At 37.1% G+C, this 24,017-nt stretch overlaps 1 protein-coding gene across 1 annotated transcript in view; it reads left to right on the forward strand.

Annotated features, from left to right (window-relative positions):
• The first annotated feature begins 404 nt into the window (after positions 1–404).
• FAM120B (family with sequence similarity 120B) overlaps positions 405–24,017 on the forward strand; it is a 48,345-nt gene continuing 24,732 nt past the window's right edge. The window contains exons 1-6 of the mRNA XM_051783871.1: positions 405–438; positions 1,161–2,208; positions 6,144–6,324; positions 11,116–11,211; positions 17,025–17,197; positions 21,207–21,299. Of these exons, the coding sequence (XP_051639831.1) occupies positions 1,189–2,208; positions 6,144–6,324; positions 11,116–11,211; positions 17,025–17,197; positions 21,207–21,299 (1,563 nt within the window). The 5' untranslated portion in view covers positions 405–438; positions 1,161–1,188. The remainder of the gene's footprint in view (positions 439–1,160; positions 2,209–6,143; positions 6,325–11,115; positions 11,212–17,024; positions 17,198–21,206; positions 21,300–24,017) is intronic.

Below are 24,017 nucleotides of genomic sequence, written 5' to 3' on the forward strand. Positions count from 1 at the left end.
GGTGCGCCCGGAGGAAAAACGGGAATTCCCCTCCGCCGGCAATCGCCGGGCACAGCAAAGCGAACCCGCCCCCCCTCCTTAGGTCGCGCTGCCAAAGAGCGACATAAACCTCCGGTGTGCGACTCGGGGGGGTTCAAGCGATTTCGGTGCGCGACGCTTTCATGTCCCCACGGTCCCCCGTCCCCCCGCCCCGGCCAGGTTTGCTCGTGGGCACAATGGCCTCTCCGGCCCCATCGTGGGGGGGAGAGGTCCCCCCCCAAAGCCGGGGGACCCCATCCCGCGGGCGGGAACAGATGCGGGTCCCACCAGCCCGGCCCCCCTCCCGCAGCCGGCCGTGCCCGACGGGGACCGGGACCTCCCCTGCCCGCGCCTCGGCACCGCCCCCGCCGCTGGGCGCAGGCGCGGCCCCGCCCCAAGGGAAGCGGAAGCGCCGCTCGGGTCAGTGCGGGGCGGCGGCTGGCGGGACTGGGGGGCCCCGGGGGGTGGGTGCGGACTCAGCCCCAGCCTCGTCCCCCTCTCCGTCCCCGTCCCCAGCCCCAGCCCCCTCCCGTCCCCAGCCCCTCACGGACCCCGGAGAGGCGGGGTCCGGCCCTGCCGGGACTGGGCGCAGAGGCCCCCGCAGCTCGCGAGATCTTTAAAGGCCCCTTCCAACCCAAACCATTCTGCGATTAAAAAGGGTGGCATTCAAAAACTCTGTCTGGAGTGTGTTAGATCTTTAAACTCCGAGGATCCGGGAATACCTTTAAAAACTGTCAATTCACAGTTTTTTTTTTTTCCTTTTTGAATTCCATAAGCATGTTTTGGGGTTTTTTTTAATAATAAGAAATCTATACTCATTTTTCTGCCTAGGCGTACTTTTCTAAAGGCTATAAATCTGAAAATTTTTGTCATATTTATGAAAACCTTTTGATATTTACTTATTTCTCTGATATAAAAACCAGAAGTGGAAGGGAGAATGAATGAGTACTTATGTCTGGTTTGTTGATGGCAAGGAAACTGTTTCAAACTGTTACAAGGCCAGGACAAGGCAACAAGCTATCAGCAAAAGCAGAAAAACAGCAGTTCAGTTTCCAGGCTGCTGTCTTTTTTTTGCTTGTAGAATATCTTTATGGTTTTTATTATTGCATTTTAGAACGTTGTTTTTATTTTTCTTCTTTCAGACTGCAGTGAGTTTTGGAGAGAACAGCCATGGGCGTTAGAGGTTTGCAGGGATTTGTGTCAAGAGTTTGCCCTGATGTGTGCAAAACAGTAGATCTGAGAGAAATGGCAGAAAAACATCGTGTCGATCATCCTGATTTCCCACCTGTTATTGTAGTAGATGCCATGAGTTGTGTTAGATACTGGTACACACCAGAATTTTGGGTGTGTGGTGGCCAGTGGCGGGAGTACCTTGCCATTTTAGAGGATTTTGTTAACGTTTTTACGGCAGCTGGTATCAAGTTGGTGTTTTACTTTGACGGAGTGGTAGAAGAGAAAAAGAGAGAGGAGTGGATCAAACGGAGGTGGAATAATACCAAGGAAATAGCCAGACTATTTCAGTTTATTAAGACTCACAGGAAACAACCAGGCAGAGAAATGTTTGTTCTTCCCTCAGCTTTGCCTACTTTTACACGTTATGCCCTGAAGTCACTTGGTCAAAAAACAGTATGCACATTGCAAGAGGCAGACTTTGAGGTGGCTGCATATGGTTTGCAACACAACTGCATAGGAATTCTGGGGCAAGATAGTGACTACCTCATCTATAATACATGTCCCTACTTTTCCATTGAGAACCTCCGTTTGGACAGACTGGTCACTGTTATGTACTCTCGAGAGGAACTTTGCAATGTGTTGGGTATTAGTTTGACACACCTCCCTCTCTTTGCTGCCTTGCTTGGCAATGATGTTGTCCCAGAAAGCTTGTTGGAAGGCTTTTGGCACAAATGTTTAGCCACCAGTCCCCACAAGAACAACAGCTACAACAGAAGAACAAAAATACTTCTAGGTGTAGCAAATTACATCTCAAAAATTCCATGCTCGTACAGCAGCCTGAAACACTTGGAAGACATGCTACCTCTGGGATCAGACAAAACCTTGCTTTACAGAGGAGTAAAGTCCTATCTTTTACCTGGGCAGCAGTCTCCATGGATTCCTCCCAATGTAACAAATTGTCAAACGTTATCTCTTCAGCAGCAATCAGCCATCTGTCAAGATAAAGAAATCTTTCAGGTAACTTGTTTTTTAAAGCTTAGCGATCACTTTATTGCCATGACAACTTAGTGGAAGTTGGTAATTAGTACACCGAACCTATTGAATTAAATTTGCTTGTGCAAAATCTTTTGTCTGTTAAGTAGAGCCATGGTTAGGACTACTGCAGCATCACTATGAGGGGAGATGCAGCACATTTAGTAAAAAGTGGTTCTCTTTTTGAAGCATCAAGCAGGTCTAATAATGTGGAGCAACTGAATAGGCCAATAGCTGGGCATAGAGATGTACTTCCCATGTATTACATGATGTATTGACTTCCTTTTACTTTGAGAACCCACAAGTCAGCCATAAGCTGGTCAGTGGTTTGCTTGGCTGTGCCTGGCACATGCAGTCAAGGTGCCAAAGAAAGCTGTGCTAAGAATGCAGAAGTTGAAATTGTGGTGGAAACTTCATACAGAATCGTATCTTAGAATTGTAGAATGGCTGGGGTTGGAAGGGACCTTAAAGATCACCTAATTCCAAATCCCTGCCCTGGACAGGGACACCTTCCACTAGACCGGGTTGCTCAGAGCCCCATCCAACCTGGCCTTGAACACTTCCAGGGATGCTCCACCACTTGTCTGGGCAACTTGGGCCAGTGCCTCACCACCCTCACAGTAAAGAATTTTTTCCTAATAACTAATCTAAACCTACCTTCTTTCAGTTTAAAGCCATTTCTCCTCATCCTGTAACTACATGCCTCTGTGAAAAGTCCTTTTCCAGCCCTCTTGTATCTCCCTTTAGGTACTGGAAGGCTGCTCTAAGGTCTCCCCAGAGCCTTCTCTTCTCCAGGCTGAACAACCCCAACTCTCTCAACCTGTCTTCGTAGGAGAGGTGCTCCAGCCCTCTGATCACCTTTGGACCTGCTCCAAGAGGTCTATGTCCTTCCTGTGCTGAGGAGCCCAGAACTGGACACAATACTCCGGGTGGGGTCTGAACAGAGCAGAGTAGATGGAGAGAATCTCCTCTCTTGACCTGCTGGCCACGCTGCTTTTGATGCAGCCCAGGATGCAGTTGGCTTTCTGGGCTGCAAGCACACATTGCTGGTCAGGTCAAACTGTTTGTCCAGCAACACCCTAAAGTCCTTCTCTGAGCTGCTCTCAATTCATTCTCCATCCCACCTGTACTTGTGCTTGGGATTGCCCAGACCCATGTGCAGGACCTTGCACATGGCCTTGTTTGAACTTCATGAGGTTTGCACAGGCCCACCTCTCCAGTTTCACTTATGGCTTCCTGCATGGGCAGGGATGTGCTGGTGTTGGGGTGAGAGATGGCACATCAGATTGAGTCACTCTGGGAAATTGGATATATTAGCTTAGGGTAACCTACCTGGCTAATGGAATATGAGCTACCTTGCATCAGAATTTATGCAATAGTAGTAAGTCTAGAGTACAATTCTGTAAATTCATGGCATTTAAGATAACATACTGAGATTTAAAAAAGGAAATCTGTACAAGGAAGTGTATTTTAGACCCTATATTAGCCATCTGTCACTTCCTATTTTATTAGGTTCTCATAGACTTCATAGAGCCTTTGTCTCTTACTTATCTTGAGCATTTTCTTTAAAACAATTTTTCTGTTTCCTCATATTACTTCAAAGTAATCATATCATTTAAATTTTCCTTTAAAAAGACTATAAAACATTTTATAACTACCTTGTAACCTATGCAATGCTCATTTCAGCTAAACTGCAGATATATTTGGGCTTTTTTTGTTATCCACACATAGGTACAATGCATGTCACTTTTGACTGTTGTAGTTAAATAGAAGACATTTTAAAAATCAGCAACCATACATCATAATAAAGTGTTGAAAAATACTGTTTATACTTGAAGTGCAAGGAAAAATTAGCCAGAATGTAATTATCTACGTTGGATTATGGCCAGGACAATAGTGGCAATATCCTTATTCCTTAAAAGAATGTACCATGCAGTCTTTATGTCAAGTGGTCATTATTTCTTAGCTTGATCTTTCATTTGAAGAGTTGCAGTTCTCTAGCATCATGCTGAACTACTGCTGTAATAAAATAATAATGGTTAGAAACTCCATTTAAGAATGCCTCTTCAACGTTGCTGCATAAATCCTATGTGAAGACAGTCCCTGGGCCAAGGAAATTAAAGTCAAAATGTTAGACATGTTAACTTCTCTTTTGTTTTTGTTACAGGTGTTTTAATATTTGTATATGTAATGTGTGTGCTTTGCTTCGTATTTTGAAACCCATATGTAGTTCTGCTTACATTGCACATAATCTGAACTGCATGCAAATGAGACACACTTCTCAATTCCAACTGTGAGGACGTAGCCTCATGTTGTTCTTTCTCTCAGAAAAAAGAGCACAACTTTCTGGCTGACTGTAGGTATGAATCAGAAATATTTTTCAAGATACAGCACTGAATACAGCAATACTTCTGAAATCAGTTTGTATTTTTTTCAGGACATGAGGATATGTAGATTATTGGCAAATTACAATAAAGCAGTATTTTTAAATGACCCCATATCTGTGACAGTGGTTTGTATGAAAAAGTTTAATGCTTCATTCAAATCATGCTTAGAAATACTTAATTCTGGTTTTTATTTTATACAAAAGTAGACTTGGGGGATTACATTGTTTACGCATATTAGGAACACTAAAATATTTCTTTCAGGGCAACCATTAATTTATTGCTATAAGCAAGTGCTCTGTTGATTGGCATTGTTCACAGAAGCCTATCATTGATTCTACGCTCATGTGAGAATTTCTTCTGAAAGTATGACATTTCAGTAGAATTAGATTTGATCAGCAATGACCCAGTGTCTGACTGCAGCCTTGACCCGCTGAGTTCACAGGTTTGCAGATACTGGAATTCTGCAGAAATGGTGAATGGTGAACTCTGACCAGTGGTCTGCTAATTTGACAGTGAAAGAGGTGGTGATAGCTGCATGGATGGCACAACCCAAGTAATACAGATAGTGTGATACATGCAGGGAATGCAGAGCAGAGAGACGTCAGTGCCTGCTCACCATATGGCATGGGTCCTGAAGAATTTATCAGTGGCACCACATGGAAATAATTCACTCCGCTCAGCTGTTTGAACACCCCCATAGTTTTGGTCTGAGGTAGTGAAGTAGAAAGTCTGTCTGGGTCTCCACTTGGACAGTCCAGGTTGCAAGTGTTACTGGTTGAAATTCTGCGCTGCCTGGGAGCAGCTTTGTTGCTTTTGCATCTAAGCCACTCCAGACCAGCAGATCCTGTTGGTACCGAGGCTTCTGTGAGCCTGCTGCTGTAGCCAGATGTATCTGCATCCAGTGTGTGGTTAATATGCAGCCTGGGTGATGCTGTTACTCTACTTTGCAGCAGCAACCTGTAGACCTGGTTTTCCTCACTGGAGGGGATTGCATTTCTGTACATGGGGAAGAGCTATTGCAAAGTAAATGTGTCATGAAGTTAAGTATTCTAATTTCGCCAGAATGTAAACTGCACAAAGTCAGCACAGGGAAGAAATAGAGCTGTCTTATGTAGTTCATCTTGCAATAAAATTAGAAGTTTGGGGTTTGTCATGCCTTCACTCACTGTTTAAAGAGAGAAGATACATTTTCAGGTGACTAAAGGAGGACAGCTATGTCTGAATTCAGAAATCATTTTAAGAATAATTACTCTCTAAAAAGCTGTCATTCATGCTCCCAAGTTTTAAGAATTAAAAGAGGGGTTAAGAAAGACAATAATAGGTTTCCTGGGGATTCCTGTCTACAAAAAGATAGAGGTCTGAAACTACAGTATACTGGTGTTATTTGAAAAAGGACTTGTTCCCTCCCTGGCTATTTCGTCTATTGTCACTGATAGAAAAAGAACTATTTCTTCAAACAGTGAATACATTTTGTTACATTTTGATCCTTCTTATTTTTGGAAATAATGCCTTCTTCTTTCTTTGAAAAAACAGTTAGCTAAAGAACAGCATATCCAATCTGAAAATTATTCAGTCTTCAATATCCTGAGTAATGGAGTTATTGAGTGCAGCAACTCTTTGGAAGATGATTGTGATACAGAGATTCCTGGACAGTCACTTATCTACCGCCCTGCTCGTCAGCATATTTATTCTGTCTTGTTGGAATCTGGAAAAGGTAAGAATTAAACTACTTACATCGTTATTCAAGTATATGTTCAATTTTGAAATATGAAATCTTGAATTCATTGCTTCAGTGGCTACATCAGCATTTAGGATAAACGGCATTTAGGATAAAAAGTGCATTTAGGAGAAAAACTCTGGGCAGCTGAAGTGTACTTCTTATGGAATCAAGAGAAAATGTGACAGTGAAATTGTGGGCTTTTTTCTACATGCTGTTCCATTTCACTGCTTTTAAAGTGATTTTAAAAAATTGGGGATTTTTTCCTTGTTAAATGGGAAGTTGTGAAAGTAGTTAATGATCAAAAGATTGAGCAAAACAATGATCTTTAGAAGATTTTTGAAGGTTTGAGAGTGTATGAAACCTTATGTTGCTTTGGTAAGCGTGGCTACTGATGAATTAGTGAGTTGTAATACACTTTTGCAGAAACAATAATGCACTGTTAAAATTTTACGTTCTGTTGATTTTAACTCTGCAATTTTAAGACCAGTCAAATATAGTTACTGTAATAATGCAAATGCAAGTAGTCATGCCAGCGATTATTAGTTCTTTCATCCAAGTGCAAGAAAATATGATTTCTTTATCCAACAATATAAACAGATTCTGTAGCAGGTACATATATCTGTGCTTCTATTCATCTCCTCCAAGACAGAGAGTTCTTTATTCACATCCTTGGAAAATTTCATGTTCTTAAGACTTCCATTAGTTAAATGTTATCTTTACAGTGTCTTTCAGGCAGTGAGTTGAAAATAAAATGTGTACTGAACTTTTGTTCTTTTGAATATGTTGATTTCTCCAGAGTAATCACTTCACATTTTATTGATGAAAGTGCACCGCCACCAAACCTAATATTCAAAATATTTGCTTAGAAAGGCACAGAAAGGTAATTAAGTACATGACTTCCTTCAGCAGCCAGAGGTTGAAGTTGTGCCATAATAGGAAAAAAAATAGGAAAAACTGAATCAGCGTTTACATAGTCATTTGGAGACAGTAACAAAAATTTCAGCAGTAATCATGCATATCTGTCATTTTTCATTTTTCGGCCTGCTGCCTCTACATTTTGTAGACAATTATAACTTGATTGAGTTTTTTTTATTCCTCGAAGCAGCAGGATATTCACTGATGTTTTCAGAAACACCCAGACCAAAATTTCTAATTAACAATTTTTTGCTGTGAGATGTCAGGGTAATAGGCAGATCTTCATTTGTGTTACAGTGGGTTAAGAACTCCAAGAGTAGAATACAGAAACATTAATTTAGAATCATACTGAAAATTAAATTTGAATGTGAAAGATGTCTTCTTTTAAGAAAGTGATTTTAGAATAAAACCACATGTAACATGTATTATTTATTCTTAGTTCAGGCTTCAAATATATTTGATTTTTGAGATAATTTTCTAAAATAAATAATAGTGTCCCCTCAATCCTTAACCCTTCCAGAAAGGTAGGTAGAGTGTGTCTGCATAACACCTCTATTAAATCTGCATTTTTAGTGTGTTTATTTATCTCTAATTGCTTTAACCATGTCACTTCCTAGTAGTTCATGGATTGTTTTTGTATTGGAGTGTGTAGTTGCTTCTAAGTCAAGAGTGTAGATCATTAGTCAGAGTCTATATTGGAATTCATAAGTAAGTGTAAGCGTTATTTTTTTATGGACTCACTGCTAAACCTGCAAGGAAGTTTTGTTCTATACCAAGTAAGTAGAATCCTTTGCCAGTTTCCCTCAGATGAGGTCAAGTTGACTGTTTTTTTGTAGTTTCGTAAGAGGTTGGATGGGAAGAAGTTCTGTCTGTGGGTTGTAGTGTAATGTAGAATCACTTTGGATTAGCATTAAAAAAGAGTTTACTGGAACAATACAACCAATTAGATTAGTCCATGTGGAGTCTGCTGCCATAATGATACAGCTGCTGATGTAGCAAATTTGAAGCTAACTTGGCTAACTCTACACAATGTTCCAGTTTGCAGTGGTGATGTATGTGTTAGTGATCCTTTTTTTTATTCCTTAATATCTGTCAATTACCCTGTGTTGGAAACTGACCTCCTTGCAGTTTGCAAATCTGCTTATTTACTGTTAACTGGCAAAGGAGTCAACATTTAGTAAACACAGTGGTTACAGTTTTAGTAAAAACAGGTTAAATATAACGTAAACTGTTTCCTCTGAAATAAGATACTGTTAGTTTTGAACATCTAGGGTGAGATTTCCAAGGGTACCTAAGAGACCCACAAATCCATAGGAGCAGGATGTCCTTTGAAACCTTTGATATCCTTTGATATCCTTTGAAACCATTGGCCTATACCATGCCACTTTGCCTGAAGCCATAGTGGAATAAGTGTTTCTTTTGCTGCCAGTGTAAGTAATTCTCTTACACAGCCACTCATTTCAGTCTCTGTGCATCCTCTCAGTTGTGCTGGTGCAGCTGTTTGTGCAGCTGTGTGGTGGCCTAGTTTGAGAAACTGAAAATAGCCTCTCTCTCTCTCTCTCTCTCTCTCTCTCTCTCTCTCTCTCTCTCTCTCTCTCCTCCCTTTCTTGCAGTCAGGTAACTAACCTGGTTTTGTTTCCCCATCTGACTCTGTGTAGCCACATATAGCTGTGGTGAAACATCCCAAGGGAATGGCAGAGTGTTGGATTGAGCAAATCAGCGGCCTCCTGTAAAAGTCAGCAGTGCTGCTGAAAGAATTGCTCATGGCTTTGGTATAGTTTGATGTACGGTAAGCATGTATGTATCTCTACTCATGGAAATGTTGCAGAATCACAGCCTTAATTTTGACCCTCCAAAAATAAATAGGGGGCTGATGGTGATTCTGATAACATACCACTTGTTACCTATTTTAAAAGTACATTTATGATTAATTGAACTATTTCTGATTATTACCTGAAATATTCCATATAGTGATATAAATTCTCAACTTTTTAACATCCTTCCTATAAAAAGTACTTTTGGAAAAATTCAAGTAGGAGGGCAAAATAACAATAAATAATGCATCTTGATAGGCCAGCCAACCTCTTTCTTGTGTGTGCAAAGAGTTCAGAATAAAGCCAGCAGGTTTTGGCACTAGCACAGTCTATGGAAATATCTGCACCTGCATGACCGTTGCCAATTAGGACATTATGTAATGTAGCCTAAGCCCGTGGCCAGCTCCTGGAAGTCCTGGCATCACTCCCAGTTCTAACATTAGCAGGCTAGACTGATTCTCACTTTGACACGGTCAAAAACATTTCACTAGCAGAATTTTTGCCGGTTATCACCAGTGACCACTCAGGAGGGCTGGCATTATTGCAGGTGTAGAGGAACACATGTAACAGCATTTACCAGCTGTCTTGTGTTTTGCACATAGTTGAAACTTTCCTTAGGCTGCCTAAACATTGCTTCCACAGGTTATTCAGAATCTATTTAAACAAAGGAACGTTATTTCTTAAATTTCACTGGTGATGCTCTTTATGTGTGCTGGGTGAAAGGGTTAGGGTTTTTTTTTCCAGAGATATCTCCATGCAGAGAGGGCTGGCATTTCACTAGTATTTAGAATTAAGACACATTTTGATAAGTTTTTCTGTGAACTGTGGAACTCACAAAGAGTGATGCTCACTGCCAGTTTCCCCTCAACAAAACTTTTCTATTTCCGTGCTTCTTCCCAGCATCTTAATTTCTCCTCATGTCCTTGACAACTCCCTTGTGCAATATATGGTGTTCCTAAGCATGTTCTCTATTGCTCCCTGCTATTCCCAAATCCTATCTACCTTTTTTTCTCAGCTCTAGCTTTTTTACAGCTACTTGTGTATTGATTTACCCTCTAGTCTGTTTGGATAAAACAGGTAAGTTGACTTTCCTGCCTTTCTTTTGGTTGGTGCCCTAATAGGATCCCTCTGTCATCTGAGTCACCAGTTTCACAAAATATTTAGGACTTTAATCCATTTGGAATCACTTCTGCTTTGTCAGATTTAGTTGAAACAGAGCAGTGCATCAATGAATTAATTATAAGACAGAAGTCCTAATTTTATTAGGTTTGCTTCCGTAACAAACTAGGCTAAAACTTAGGAGGCTGAATGAGCTGAATAAATACGTACTAAATCTTAAAACAATGCCAAAACATCAGAATGTTTCTGACAGTGACTTTGGGATATTAAATTGGAGGGGTTTGTGCATGAAATAGCATTATCACAGACAATGATTTATAATCAAAATGTGAGACTATTCAGCTACTGGAATGTACAGTTTAAGGCTTTTTTTTTCCCCCAGAGTAGGCATTTATAAAAACAATGATTCTGGGTTTGTTTGTTGGGTTTTTTTATGGAGACCTGCGGTGGAATGATTTTGAGCTGACCATTGTAAATTGGATAGGCTGCATTTCAAAAATGCTCCATCATTTCAGCTTTCAAATAGCCTTCAAGGCCTACTTATAAAGATTTTGGCTCAAACTCTAACACAGGAGATGTCAGGGGAAGTTGGGAGGTGAATCATATTAAGCACTGCCTGCATATGTGGCAGTGTGACAGTCCTGAGACTGAGGTAGCTCGTGTAGGTCCCTAAGCTATGCCAGATGCCTCCAAAGCTTCCTGAACTGCCTCATAATGGGAAAGCCTAAAGCTGTTTTCAAATGCTTTCTACAGACTCTTGTAGTTATAGTTTTGGCTGCAGTTCCCAACTCCGAACTCATGTTTATAGTACATGATTGAAACTCTCTTCATTTGCTCTGATTTGTCATAAAGTTGCTAAAACTTTTTTCTTGGTCACAACTTCTTACTAGTGTCAATACTTGTATTTGACTTATTAATCCAATTCTGTCTTTTTTAGGTGGAGCCTATCCTTTGGTAAAAGAGTGGTTTGTCTATTGTGGGAATCCTCTCAAGCAGCCGGAGCTAATACAACCTGTACAACCTTCTGTTCCAGGTAGAATAAAAATGTGTTTAAGTCTAAACTGAAAGAATGACCCCACTAAAATGAAGTTAGACAATCCATCATCATCCTTTTGATATAGAATCCAGAATGACTGTGGAGAACAAGGAGCTAAAGTGCTGCATGCCTGTAATTGCTTTTTGTAATTATAATAGGATTCAGCTTTGAGATACATGTTATTGCTGTGTCTTGTTAAACCCAGTGCTAATTCAAACATCAGTTCTAAACTTAAAACAGTTTCTTAGAGGTTCTAGATACTGCTCTAAGACCAGGATAGGTGGTATGTAGGGCCATATTAAAATTTGTGCATTAACCTATTTAACAGAATGTGTTAATGAGACTGATGGAGAATGTAGAGAAGAGTAATTTTTAGATCACCTATGACAACTCAAAAAGAGATTCCAGCTTTCAGTAAAAAAAATAGTTAGCTTATCTGCTTCTGTGAAGCTGTTTCTACTGTCTTAAGCCTCAAGTTTTGTGTGGTTTTGTCTTCTTCCCTTTGGTAAAAAACACATTAATGAACACTCTTAGTGAAATTAGAGTGATGAGAAATATATTTATGAGAAAGTATAATACACTTAAGTGAAAAGATTGGGCACTGTCTATGTCACTAAATGGTATCATGCAATACAAGTTTAGGATTGGAAGTAAACAGTACTGTAACAATTTTGTTATTTCAGAGGGAAAATTGTTGTGATTGTTCATTTGTCCATGCTATTGTAGTCACCTTTACTCTCACAGCTCTCTCTCTCTCTCTGTGTGTAGTCATCTGCTATCACATGGATCAGCAGCACGAAAGTTTTTTTAGTCTCTTGTATGATGTGAATTTGTTCCATTTATTTACAATAACATTGATATCTTGTTAAGAAGAGTTATCTACTCAACTTTTTGAGAATAATCACCAGTGCTTCTTCCCTCAGCACCAGAGCTTTCTGTAGTAGTCCTTGTTCTGTCTGCTGTAAATCCAGATTCAGAAAAAGTTGAAATACATGCACTTTTTTATAAATTTATAATAAATTCTCTTTTAAGGTATCCTAACCCATATATTTAATGAGAGTCTTCACATTCAAGGATGAAAGAAAACCAGTTGCTCTTTAGATATCAGACTTTTCAAAATCTTTTTTAAAGGGCTGTTTGGAAAGAAATAATTTATATAGACAAAGTACAAACGAGTTTTTATTTGATATACAGTGGTTTCACTGTCCAGTACCCCATATACAAAATTAGGACAGTGATTATCTAATTGGCTTTGTGATAGCATGAAATTACTGTGAAATTTTGCATATGGATAAGAATATGCAGGGTAAAAGCTGATGAGTCTGTCCTGTACAACTGTTTTATTTCAGCATACAAAGGTCTGGGGACATGCATTTGTAAAAGAAGGAAACAGAATTTGACAAAGTATAAACCACACCTGCATTTCAAATTGCCTGGCAAATATACTGTATTTATTGTTGTGAAGTTTTCAATCCCAGATATTATACTTCCTTCCTCCCTTTCTGGAGAGGAATCCACTTAATCTCATGTACTCTGGTTCTACAGCTCTGCAAACATGCTACATAGAACCCATCTTTATGTTGACAGTAAACAGGATTTAAAATCACTGTGTTTGTTTGTTTATAGCAACCACAAAAGTGGAGTTTATAAAAACAGAATCTTCTCAGCCATAATCTTTGCAAATTCAGTAATGAAAGGCTGTTCAAGCAGACTATTAAAAGAGGGGAGGAGGACTTTTAGTGTTTATTTTTAGTCCTCTGTTGTCATTCCTTCAGCGAACAAATATTTTTCTAAAATTTTTACAGTCCATATTTGTATGCCTTACATTCACTCATGCATCTTTGATTTTCCACAGCATGACTTTCTAATTCACCATATAAGGTCCTCAACAGCACATCACATTTTTCAGACAGGGATCATATTTAGAGCTAAATTTAAAGAAGTTGTTATAGGAAGTTAGAGTTCAAAGCTGTCAATCAAGATCAGGTTACGCGAAAAGAGAAAAAAAACTTTACCAAAAACCTATTAGAAAATTCACAAGTATACTTAATTTTGGAAGGTTCTTTGTTTTATCTTTTTTGAAAAGACTTATAACCTTATCATCAAAACTAGTTTAGAGCTGTATTGAGTATATATGGAAAATCCTGACTCTTTTTAATTTGATTTAGATTAAAAAGTCTGAAGAAGCTATTAACTTTGAACTGTAGTTACATAACAATAAATATTTTAAATTTTGCATTGTTCTTTAAAAGAAAGGTAGAATTTCCACTAACTTTTTATATAAAACAGCAGAACTGCCTTGTATCAGGAAAAGTTGCAGGTGATAGATTGAATGTTAGCTCTTTGTTTTTAAATAAAATATCAAATCTTAAAGGCAGTATGGTAAGTAAGATGAGGACTTAAAATATATTTAAAATACCATATATATTATATATATGTTGTTGGTTTTTTTGAGAGACAGTCTTCTGAATTAACATCTGTGCTTGCTCGCATTCTCTGTATCTCTTTCTTGCTTCTGGAATGTTTCTTTTCAGTTGAATGTTTCTTTTCAGAAGATCTGTGATCCAGGAAAATACTGTTTAACATCCATATCTTGTGAACATAGCAGATATATTGGACATGTGTGCGATTTATATGGAACAGAAGAAATTCTAAAGTCTTTACTGGAAATTTATGGATTCTGCTGTTCATTTAATTTCTGAAAATGTGTAGGATATTGTAGCTTCATACCAAAGAGTTTGGATGTACTTTCAGTATTTTAATCATTGCCTCTTACAGGAATATGACATGAATATGCTTAGGTTCAAAATGCTGTCTCTGGAATGCTTATTTAATGGTCAGATTTAATTGGCATTTGGGTTTATAGCATCTTTAAAATTGGCCACAGTTGTTGAGAAGTACATTTTTATAAGCTTATTTTTACTGCTCGGTATTTACATGCGTGTGTAAAAATGAAGAAGTGTTAAAGTTCTATTACTGATGTTATAAACTAAAATTTCAATAGTCAATACTTCAAATATACATGAACAATTAATATTATACATTTATATCTGTACACACAATGATGACTTGTTTAAAGTTGGTATGAATGTAAGGATCATCTTTGTAAAAGCCTTGAGTTAAACGATCTCATATAATTAATGCATTCCACAACTTTTGCATGTATTGCATATTCATAATAATTGAAATTCAAACAAATGAAATAAGTAGTATGTATTCCCTTAAAGTGCCTTTGTTTGTCATGCTGTTTTCTGTATGACAATTTCATTAAATGCATGAGTATACAGGAAAAATATAAAAAGTAATTCAGTTCATGCTTTTTCTTTTAACTTGTCGGTTATGTGTGTTTGTGTGTGGGCAAGTAGTATCTCTTAACCTGCATGGAGGTCTTTGTGATGCTCCTCTTCTTGAGGTTCCTGAGGACTGCAGTTTACATTGTAGTGAATATGGTTTTCACACAGTTTTTTGTGTGTTGACAATAATTGTAAGCATATGCAGCATTTGAGTAATTCATAGGAACTTGTGGTTCCTACAACCAGTAGGATAATTTTCTCATTACTAATCTTTACAGTAAAGATGTATCAATTGTATATATCTAAGTATATTTTGCTGTGTTTTCCTTTTGTTATTGGTTGTTTTTTAGGTTAATTTAGTAAATATCTAGACATGTTCTGAAAGTAAATTATTTCTCCTCCCTATCCAAGTAAATTTCTCTTTCAGAAATGTCTTCTAATTACTGTAAATTATGTAGTGAAGATGTAACCAGAGCAGAGAACAGTTTTGGGGGTCTACTGTATATGAATCTTAGAATCTGCTGTGGACTTTATGTATGATGGGAAAGTCATTAAACTTCAGGGTATTTCTTTCTTTGTTTTACTTATCTTTCATTTAAGAGTTAATAGATCAGTCTTAGGTACTACATGGTATTTTATTACTTGTAGAAGAGATCGTCTCAGAAAAATAGCACCTCTGGTTGGTGTTCCAAAAAGAGAGAGCATCAAATTTTCCTTTCCAGAGTAAATAACTCATAATTTATCCATACTTCTTTTTCCCAGGCGCAAGTAGATGTTTCTGAAAGTGTAAGGAATTGTTTATGGAAGAGATGTCTTGAATTTTTTGTTGAGTTCTCTCAATATAGATATGTAACCTTGAATATTGATAGAGTTAATGGTTTTATTCTGAAGAAAGAAGGATTTCTATTATTAGATATAACCCCGGATGCAAAAAAGAACTTTGCTTTAACTGATTTCTGGTGTATCTCTTTGTATGCAGAAACCATGTACAAATTGTCTCGGACTTGATAAGGAAAGTTTAAAGTTTGTTCTCTTTTGGTTTCCTGCATGCTATATTTGCTTTAATTCCTGGAAGTCAGTCTCTGTGGTTCTTTTTTTTTTCTTAAGGCGGCAATTACCAATATCAAAACCACTAATTTGAGTCTTTTTGGTGCTGTCTGTGCTGGCCCACTCACTGCCGCTATTTGTGTTATCTCTAACCTGCATTTCTACTTACAATCAAGCAACTGGTCCTTTTCTTAATAAGGTTAGAGACTTATAGATTTTATGATAGTAGTTCTTTACATGGTTAAAACTTTTGACAGGAGAGTTAGTCTTAAAAGTAGTAAAAAAAACATCCATCAGGGAGATAAAGAAAGAAAGTACTGACTTCTCTTCTAGTTTCCCCCTCTCCAAAGAATTAGTACCATTTGGTTAATGGGCTTTCCTGGCTAAATAAACATTGTCTCTGTAGATTTCAGCACCTTGTCACTTTAACCATTTATTATCACCAAGTGTTCTTAACTGGTCTGCAGCTGCTGCATGTCACATAAAAAAGGGGAAGGTGTTACCAAATGTTGCTTAATTAGTCCACATTTAAAATTCACACCTCGTTTTATTTAAATACAGAAGCAGTAGTACTTTATGGTACAATTCTGTCTTTTATTGAGATTCTCAAGCATAACCAGTTAGCTGTTCTGTTATTTCACGTGCATTAGTGTTTATTTTGGTAACAGATTAAATGTAATATAATGAGGAGCAAATTTTGTATTCATTCACACATGTCACAAGCTGGGAGATGGCAACATGAGGTAAATATTAAGGATTTAGAAACAAGCACGAATGATAGTATAGAAATTCTTGAAAGATACATTTTTCATAACTGATGACAGTTCTTTTGTGTGTGTTTGCAGCAGTGTCTCATACAGTAGCCTACAGAGTGCAAAATACCAGATCACCTTGGTTTTTGTTCCCAAACTGGAACCTACTGCAGAGGAGTCATACCAACACAGTGTTTTATGGAGAATACCTGTTTGCCAGCAAGTGGCATAGGTGATCGGTTTGTTCATTAAAACAGGTGATTATAAGGGAGACAATGTCAGGATCCTTCAGGGATACACCAGTTCTAGGAGAGACAGAAGAAAAAGATCTAGTTGTTTTCTGCTGAATCGCTATTTATGATGAGGTGAACTTCATTTAATGCTCTGGATCCCCAAGGGAAAGGACACAGTTACAGGCAAACTTTGGTTTCGCATAGGTTAAGTGCCTGCTGTCTCAAAGTTTCTATGTTGTTGTAACAATTTAATTCAGTCCATTCTGCTTAAACATGCCTGTATTCAATAAATTTTTTTTAAGTTACAGGACGTATTTTTATGTTATTTTTTTTTCCAATGCAAATTTTGTCAAATACATTTTTTTTCCAGCTCTGTGATCCTTGCAAGTACCAAGAGCAGATCAGTTGTTTCCTTTCAGATTGTAAAGAGGTAGACATGTTTTATCTTGTTGCTGCCAAAATAATATAATGGATTTCCTTTGTAGGTGGAACACCTAATTTGAAAACACTGTGGCTTGCCAAAGGACCTGATGTGGAAAAGCAACGGTATAGTACGTTTCTGGCATGCTTTCACCTTCAGGATGAGATGGAAGAATTCCAAGCTCTAGAAGCACCTGTTGCAGGATTCTGTTGCTTGCTGACCTATCTTATGATGCAGGTAACTGGGACAGTTGCTTTTTCTTCCACTGTCAGCTGATAGATGTGACTGACTAATAAACTATTTCTTGCTAGCCTGTGCTAGATTTTTGCCCTGATCTTTACTGTAGGCATAGTTGATCAAATATAACAGTACTGCATTACAGTATTTTTAATTACTCTGCTTAACATGCACCATCCTGCTCAAGAAATACTTGGGTTTTTTTGGTAGTTAATCATAACTCTCACATGCCCATGACAAAACCCCTTGGGCAGTTTAACAGAGAGAGTATAAACTGAGGGATTTCCCCTGTTTTTTGGGACCTGTTTGCAAACTAAAGCTGCTCCTTTTGTGTTTCCTTTGTGTCATCAAAAGAAGACATTCCCTCAGGTGACTATGCAGGCTATGCAAACAGCAGTATAAATATTTAGTTAGCTCTCACTGCTTTTTCACACCATCTTGTCAATCTACGCATTTTCAAGCTAGAATTGAGAATATGGCTCTTCTCATTAAATTCTGAGTAATAGAGGATCATTAGGTAGCAGTTCTGTTATAATTCCAAATATTTGGCAGCATGAAGACTACCTTAATTGTAATAAAAAGGGGCACAAATTAAATACCATATTGCTTCATTGTTTACTTTTCTCTTAGGTATTTAATATATTGTCTGTACTTGCCTCATTTCAAATGCTGATCTCACAAGCAGATTTTCCTCTCTGAGGATGAGAAAATTATAATGCTTTTATCTAATCTGATAAACTCTGCTTCACTTGTGCCTACACTGAACTGCATTTTGTCTATTGTTTTGCTTTCTCAGACTTCACTTTCCTCAATAGCAAATTTATACTGGCATGTGATTCATGAAAACAAGTTCTCCCTTACTTTTACTTTCTTTTTGTGTTTACTCAAATTTAAATGATGCACTGAGGAAATACATGTGGGAATTATACAAGTGATTCATATAGCTCTTTTTTTTCTTTAATTTTTGTATCACAGAATATAAATTGAAGGTTTTTTGAAGATGAAACTCATTAAACATCATTTCATGCCTTGCAGTTTAAATTCAGCCAGATACATATCATGTACCAAGCTTTTAACATACTTGAAGTGTTCTTCATATTTGGATATGAAATTGCAGTTTCATTTATTTATCTGTTATCACTGTTTCATTTATTTACTGTGCTATCCTGCACAATCTTTCATAGCATGATAACTAAAGTGTTTGAGAAGGGTTTCTTTAGTGGGATTACAAAGAGGAGTAACAGGAGGGAACACCTACAGAAATATGGATTTACTGACCCTTGATCACAGCATATTAGTAAAATAAAAAAATGCTTGTCAGGGAAATGGTTTTCAGAACTCATTTTCCAATGGCTTCTTTTAAAAACAGAGATGAAAGCAGTTTCACAGCTCTTCTTTTCAACAGCAATAATAGCAGAGAGATCATGGAAAGGGCTTAGTTTCATGGAAGGTTTTTCATGGTGGTGCCAGTTTCTCAACATCTGTCCTGTTTTTCTGATTCTCTTCTGGTCTCTGAGTTGCCGTGATACAATCTACCCTATGAATGAGACTAGGGAATCAATTTGGATTTAAACGTTTTTCATTGCTGAGGTTTTTTAAATGTTGCTTATTTCTCTAGTATTGTCCATTTGTTCTCCTGGGGTGTTGGAGAGGAAAACTTGAGAGCAAGAGTGTCAGCAGCCATGCTTTGAGCTGTCCATATTGCTTCCATTTGTTTTATAGCTGAGAAAACAATGCTTCTCTAACTGTGATCTAATTCTTGTCTTTACTTTACACTTTAGCCTTAAATTTCTATTAGAGAAGGAAGGTGGATTGTTTTCTCAAAAATTATTTAAGTTGACCAATTGTAGGTTGCCTTGAAGCACGCTTCGAGCTTTCCTTCAACTCATGTGAGGGAGAATAAACTTCTTAAAAATTCCATTCCTCGTTATTCAATCTAACCTAAAAATTAGGTTTTTATGGGAACCATCATACTGACCAACCCATCTGGATTCCTTGAAACTTATGTGCAAATATTTAATGAAAACTTCATTTTTTTTAAAGTAAGAAAAAATATAATAAACAAACCTTAAATATGTAAAGAAAGTGTTGATTTGAAAAATATTTTTTTCAGTGAGGGTAGTTTTCAAATATCTTCCAAATTAAGAACGAAAATTTACAAAACAACAGACCTATTTTTAAAGTTGGGAAAGGAGTGAATGAGTTCAAATATCAAAATGTGAAGTCTGCAAAGAAAGGAGAAATATCTCTTTCAATCTCTTATGGTTTTGGAATAAATCTGACAGTGGAATTGTGGTAACTCTCCAAGTTTGGTTACTGAATAAAATATTTCTCCAAAGGAGTGTTTTTACATTCGTAAGCATTTTGGCTCCTCTGCTCTGTTAGGGGTATTTTCTTGCTGTTGTACTTGCAAGCAATATTTGATTTCCTTTTCTTAGCACAAAATTGTGCAAGTATTGAGAATTATTGTGCAGATGGAAGTCACTTTTCTGTTACTTCAATATATAAAATGTGCAGGTTCAGTAAAACTCTTGTTGCTGTCTACACAAAGGTGACACCTGACTTGAATTACAGGGTAAAGTAGGGCCATTATCAGATCTTAGCAGACAGGTGGAGTTAATGAATACCAAGGAGCATTTTGAAAGCTTAAAATTTTTCTAATATCCCTCCCATTCTTGTGCTTTATGCAAGATTTAGCAGCATCATAGAGGGGAAAGTATTTTACAGTGCAAGAAACGCAAGGCCTGACTTTAAAAATTTTTTTTAAATTCTCAGTAGTGGTTAGATAATTTTTATCCTGAGGAGGAAAGAATGAGTTACTCCTCCTAAGCAAATAAATGAATGACATAATTATAGATGGCTTCTTAATGTTTGGGGGTTTTTCCTGTTGATTTACATTAATACTTTTTTGTTAATTTTTCTCTCCTTCATTTTATCTGTCACTAAATAGAAGCTCTTAATGGATTGAAATAGAATGTACAAAACATTCCCCCAAAATTAAACTGTTTAAAGAAAGGCAATGCAGAGTTTTAGGCAGCCTTTTAACTTTTCTGTAAGCCCACAATGCACATTTCCACATTTTGCAAGAGAAACCTTTCCTCAAGTTCCAATTGGTAAGGAATTGTAATGTTTTATGGATCTTGCTTTAAAGCCCTTTTTATAACCTCAACAGCTGTAACAGATATGTGGGCTTGGTGTGCATAATGTTCTTATAAGAGGAAGGAAAGGATCAGAACTGAACTGGTATTGTCATAGGATCATCCCAGCTGGTCTCAAGGCACTGTCTTTCTCCTGAGGTGACCCTGTGCCTCTATAGAATGTCAGAACACCTTTTCACAGCAGAAAAACTCCCATTCCCCCTTCACTCATAGAATATTAGAGTGAACTGTTACATGAATTTAGAATTTTTCTTTATGTTACCCCACTTGAACATTTTAGATTTAGTTTTCTCATAGTTTTGAGTTTTCCCCACTTCGATTTATAGCCTAAAAATCCTGAAATTCAGGTAAAAGTAGGCAATTAAATATTTTAGATTATTTTTAGTTTCCAACAGATAACTGTGTAAGCATTTGAAAAAAAAAACCAATGGTCATCACATCTGTGGCTCAGTGAAGAGGGTTTTATCCTGGATGTTAATTATAAAGCAATTTTTTTTTAATCTCATTTTTTTACTATGCTTGGTGTTACAGAGATGAAGTTATTTCCTGTTACTAAGAAACTTCAAGGGAAGCGGAAAAGGGAATAAAGAGGGGTGGGCTTTTTTTTTTTGGTGTGTGGAAATCCATGTATATACACTATACATGAGTATTGGGATATGCATTTCTTTCAAGTTGTGAAAGTAAGTATTTTGTTCCCTGAAAGTGTGCTTTCCTAGACAATGCATTCATGATGGTCATAATTCCATGAGGTCATTGATCTAAGTTTGATGTGCTTGAGCAAGAGGAGTCAATTTTCAGGAGAGTTTCTCTTCAGAGCCTTCAGATAATGTGTTATTTTTCACCTGTTTTAGGTCAGTAGCCTCTCTCTGGAGGACTTAAATGCATTTGTGGCACTCATTCTCTGCCTCAAAGGGAAGTCAGCTGCTCAACTGGCAGGTCTGCAGGTATGGACCAGAATAATTTGTTGCATAAAATGGTCATGAAAAATTTTTTTGGGGAAAATTGTTCTACATTAATTTTTTGCAGATATGGGGACTAAGGATCATGGTAAATACATAGGCTTTTAATGTGCTGCGTTTCATGTGAATACTTACATTTGTTAATCACGCAAAAAATTAAAATGGAAAGGACATTTTCTGGTGGTTGTGAGGTAGCGTGAGCAAAGTAGTCTTAGATTTCTTCCTTACTTGGCTTCCAGACTTCGATCTGTAGTGGTGAATCCTGTCTTACAAAATTGCTACATTATTTTTTACTGAGGAGGATTGTGTTTTGGGACATAGGTTGTATGAAAATCACTACGTTAAATCAAATTTAAGTATACTTGAGGGAGAATATAAACATAGTATAAACCTAACCAGAAAAATTGTTATGTGACCCACTGTAGTGAAAACTATTTGGATTACACTATTCTATAATTAGTCACGAGTTCTTTTAAATATTTTATATATGCCATGCAAATCTGGCTTTTTCCTTTCCTGTCTTCTTCAATCTACATGTGGAAAGGCAGGTTGCTAGATGATTATTGCAGTAGAACCATTTAAATTTATCTTCTTGCATATGGCATTATACAAGAGTATTTTCACTGTCACCACTTCAAGTTGTATTCAAAGTATTAGTAGTGTAGAGCATAGACTGTACGTGTCAATGGCCATTTGAGTTGTGGGTTTACGTAGAAGTAGGTGGGAAAGGATTAGAAATGGTTAGAACCTTAACATATCTTCACTCTGTAAATCTCGCTTATACTTCCAATAAATTCTCTGTTGCTTTGAACCATCCATGTGAGAATTTTAAAAGTACTTTTTGCTGATAGCAAGGTAAACCAACCACTGCTATTACCATCCATTTGTTTCTAGTGCACAGGGACCAAATTAACAAAACCAGTGCGCTTCCAGTTTCATTATTTGATTCACTATAACAGATAAAGTCCAGTCTCCTATCATTTTTTTTAAAATTCATCACAAATTTGTTCTGCAGCTGATCAAGTGTAAGATCTGTGTAACAAAAAGGAAGCTATGAAATGAAGACAATATGGAAAACAGCAAAAATGTAGGATTTATTTCTGTCAAAGACATTATTGCACATAGTGTTGCACTCAACATTGGGAGTATCATTACTTTATCAAATCTGTGTGGCAGTCATTCAGCAAAAGCATAAAGGAAACCAAGCTTAAGTGTTGAAACAATTTGTTTATAGATGCACTTATATCTTACAATGTCTACTACATATATACATTAAGATACACTTAGGTATTACTACAGAAGTATCTGAAGTGTTTGAAAGTTTATTCTGTTTGAATTAGAGGTCTTTGTGTGCTTCATTCGTGTTGTGATTCTACGAAAATAGAAATCTGAGTGTTGCAAACATGTAATATTAATCAATGTATGCTACTTATCAGCCTTGTAGTAATTCAGAGTTGTTCACAAAATTGTATTATTTTTCCACAAGCTTATGGCAGAGAGTTATGAGCATAAAAGTGCATGAAATGTGAAGCTGGTCTTACACTGTCTCATGAAGTGGACAGCATGTTGTTGGAATTGACTTCTGTGTGCTATTGGCAGGTCCTTTCCAAAGTTCTGTTCCTCTGCTGCGTAAGAAAGCACTTCATGCACTGTCACATAGTGCTTTCTGCTGTGCTAAAAAACAACAAAATATTCTATAATGCAGTTGAAAATTTTGTATCAAGCTATTTTGTAGAGCACTTCCTTGTCTTATTCTATAAAAATACACAATAGTGTCTTTGGTAATAGTTTGAGTCAGAATAAATTCCTCTAAAGGGAATAGTGAGGAAAGATTTTGGTCTCTTTCCCTTTTGAGTTTGTGAATAGATTAATAACAGTTTCAAACCTTTCCCCCGTTTGCCTTCAAATTAACCTCCCTTCCTGTGTTTTAATGACGTGGATTTCCTGGTGGTAAACAGTTGCTCTTTTTCAGTTTCTTGTATAGCTGTGTCTTGTCAAGCTATATCAAGAAAAGATGTTATGTTGTATTAATAGCCATAAAAATACTTTTTTTTCTTCATATATAAGCTGCCTGTAATTTTGTGAAAGCACCAGGATCAGTTTTAAGATTTATATGATGTTACTCTCACTTCACAGGAAGAGTAAAAAGTGGTCTGTTTCCTGTTTCTGTGCTTCTGAAATGCGGTGTGTGGATGAATTTAATTATGTCCTGGGAATTTTCTTTTGAAAGAGCAGTACACTAAATAAATAGAGTACCTTATGTAAGTACTCTAAGAATAATGATCAAAAAAGCAAGCTTTCTGAGTATTATCGTTCAAGAATCTAATTTTCAAGATTCCACCTCAGAACAGCTTAAGCTGGTTTTGCTCATTACTGTGTTTCTCTGGTCATTTTACAAATTTGAGATAGACTATTATTTTAATAGTTAGTAAATAGTTATCAGTAGGTATTTAACAGCTTAATGTTTGTGTTTAAAATCAAATGATCCAAGTGCAGTGAATTACACTAGTACATAACTAATTAATAAGTGGGGTTTATAGTAGGAAATCAGGAATAGAGTTTAGTCTGTTTACCATACTTTTTATTCTCCACTGAAAGGTTAAAAGTGATCCTTAGAAAGACTTACTAACAGAGCTTTGAAGGAAATTATGTTAAACTTAGTCAACATCTGCAAAATTTTATGAAGTTGTTTGCTCATTTGCC

The sequence above is a fragment of the Manacus candei genome, unplaced genomic scaffold (assembly GCF_025592945.1).
Source record: "Manacus candei isolate 608988 ecotype Guabito, Panama unplaced genomic scaffold, ASM2559294v1 h1tg000017l, whole genome shotgun sequence".
NCBI lineage: Eukaryota > Metazoa > Chordata > Aves > Passeriformes > Pipridae > Manacus > Manacus candei.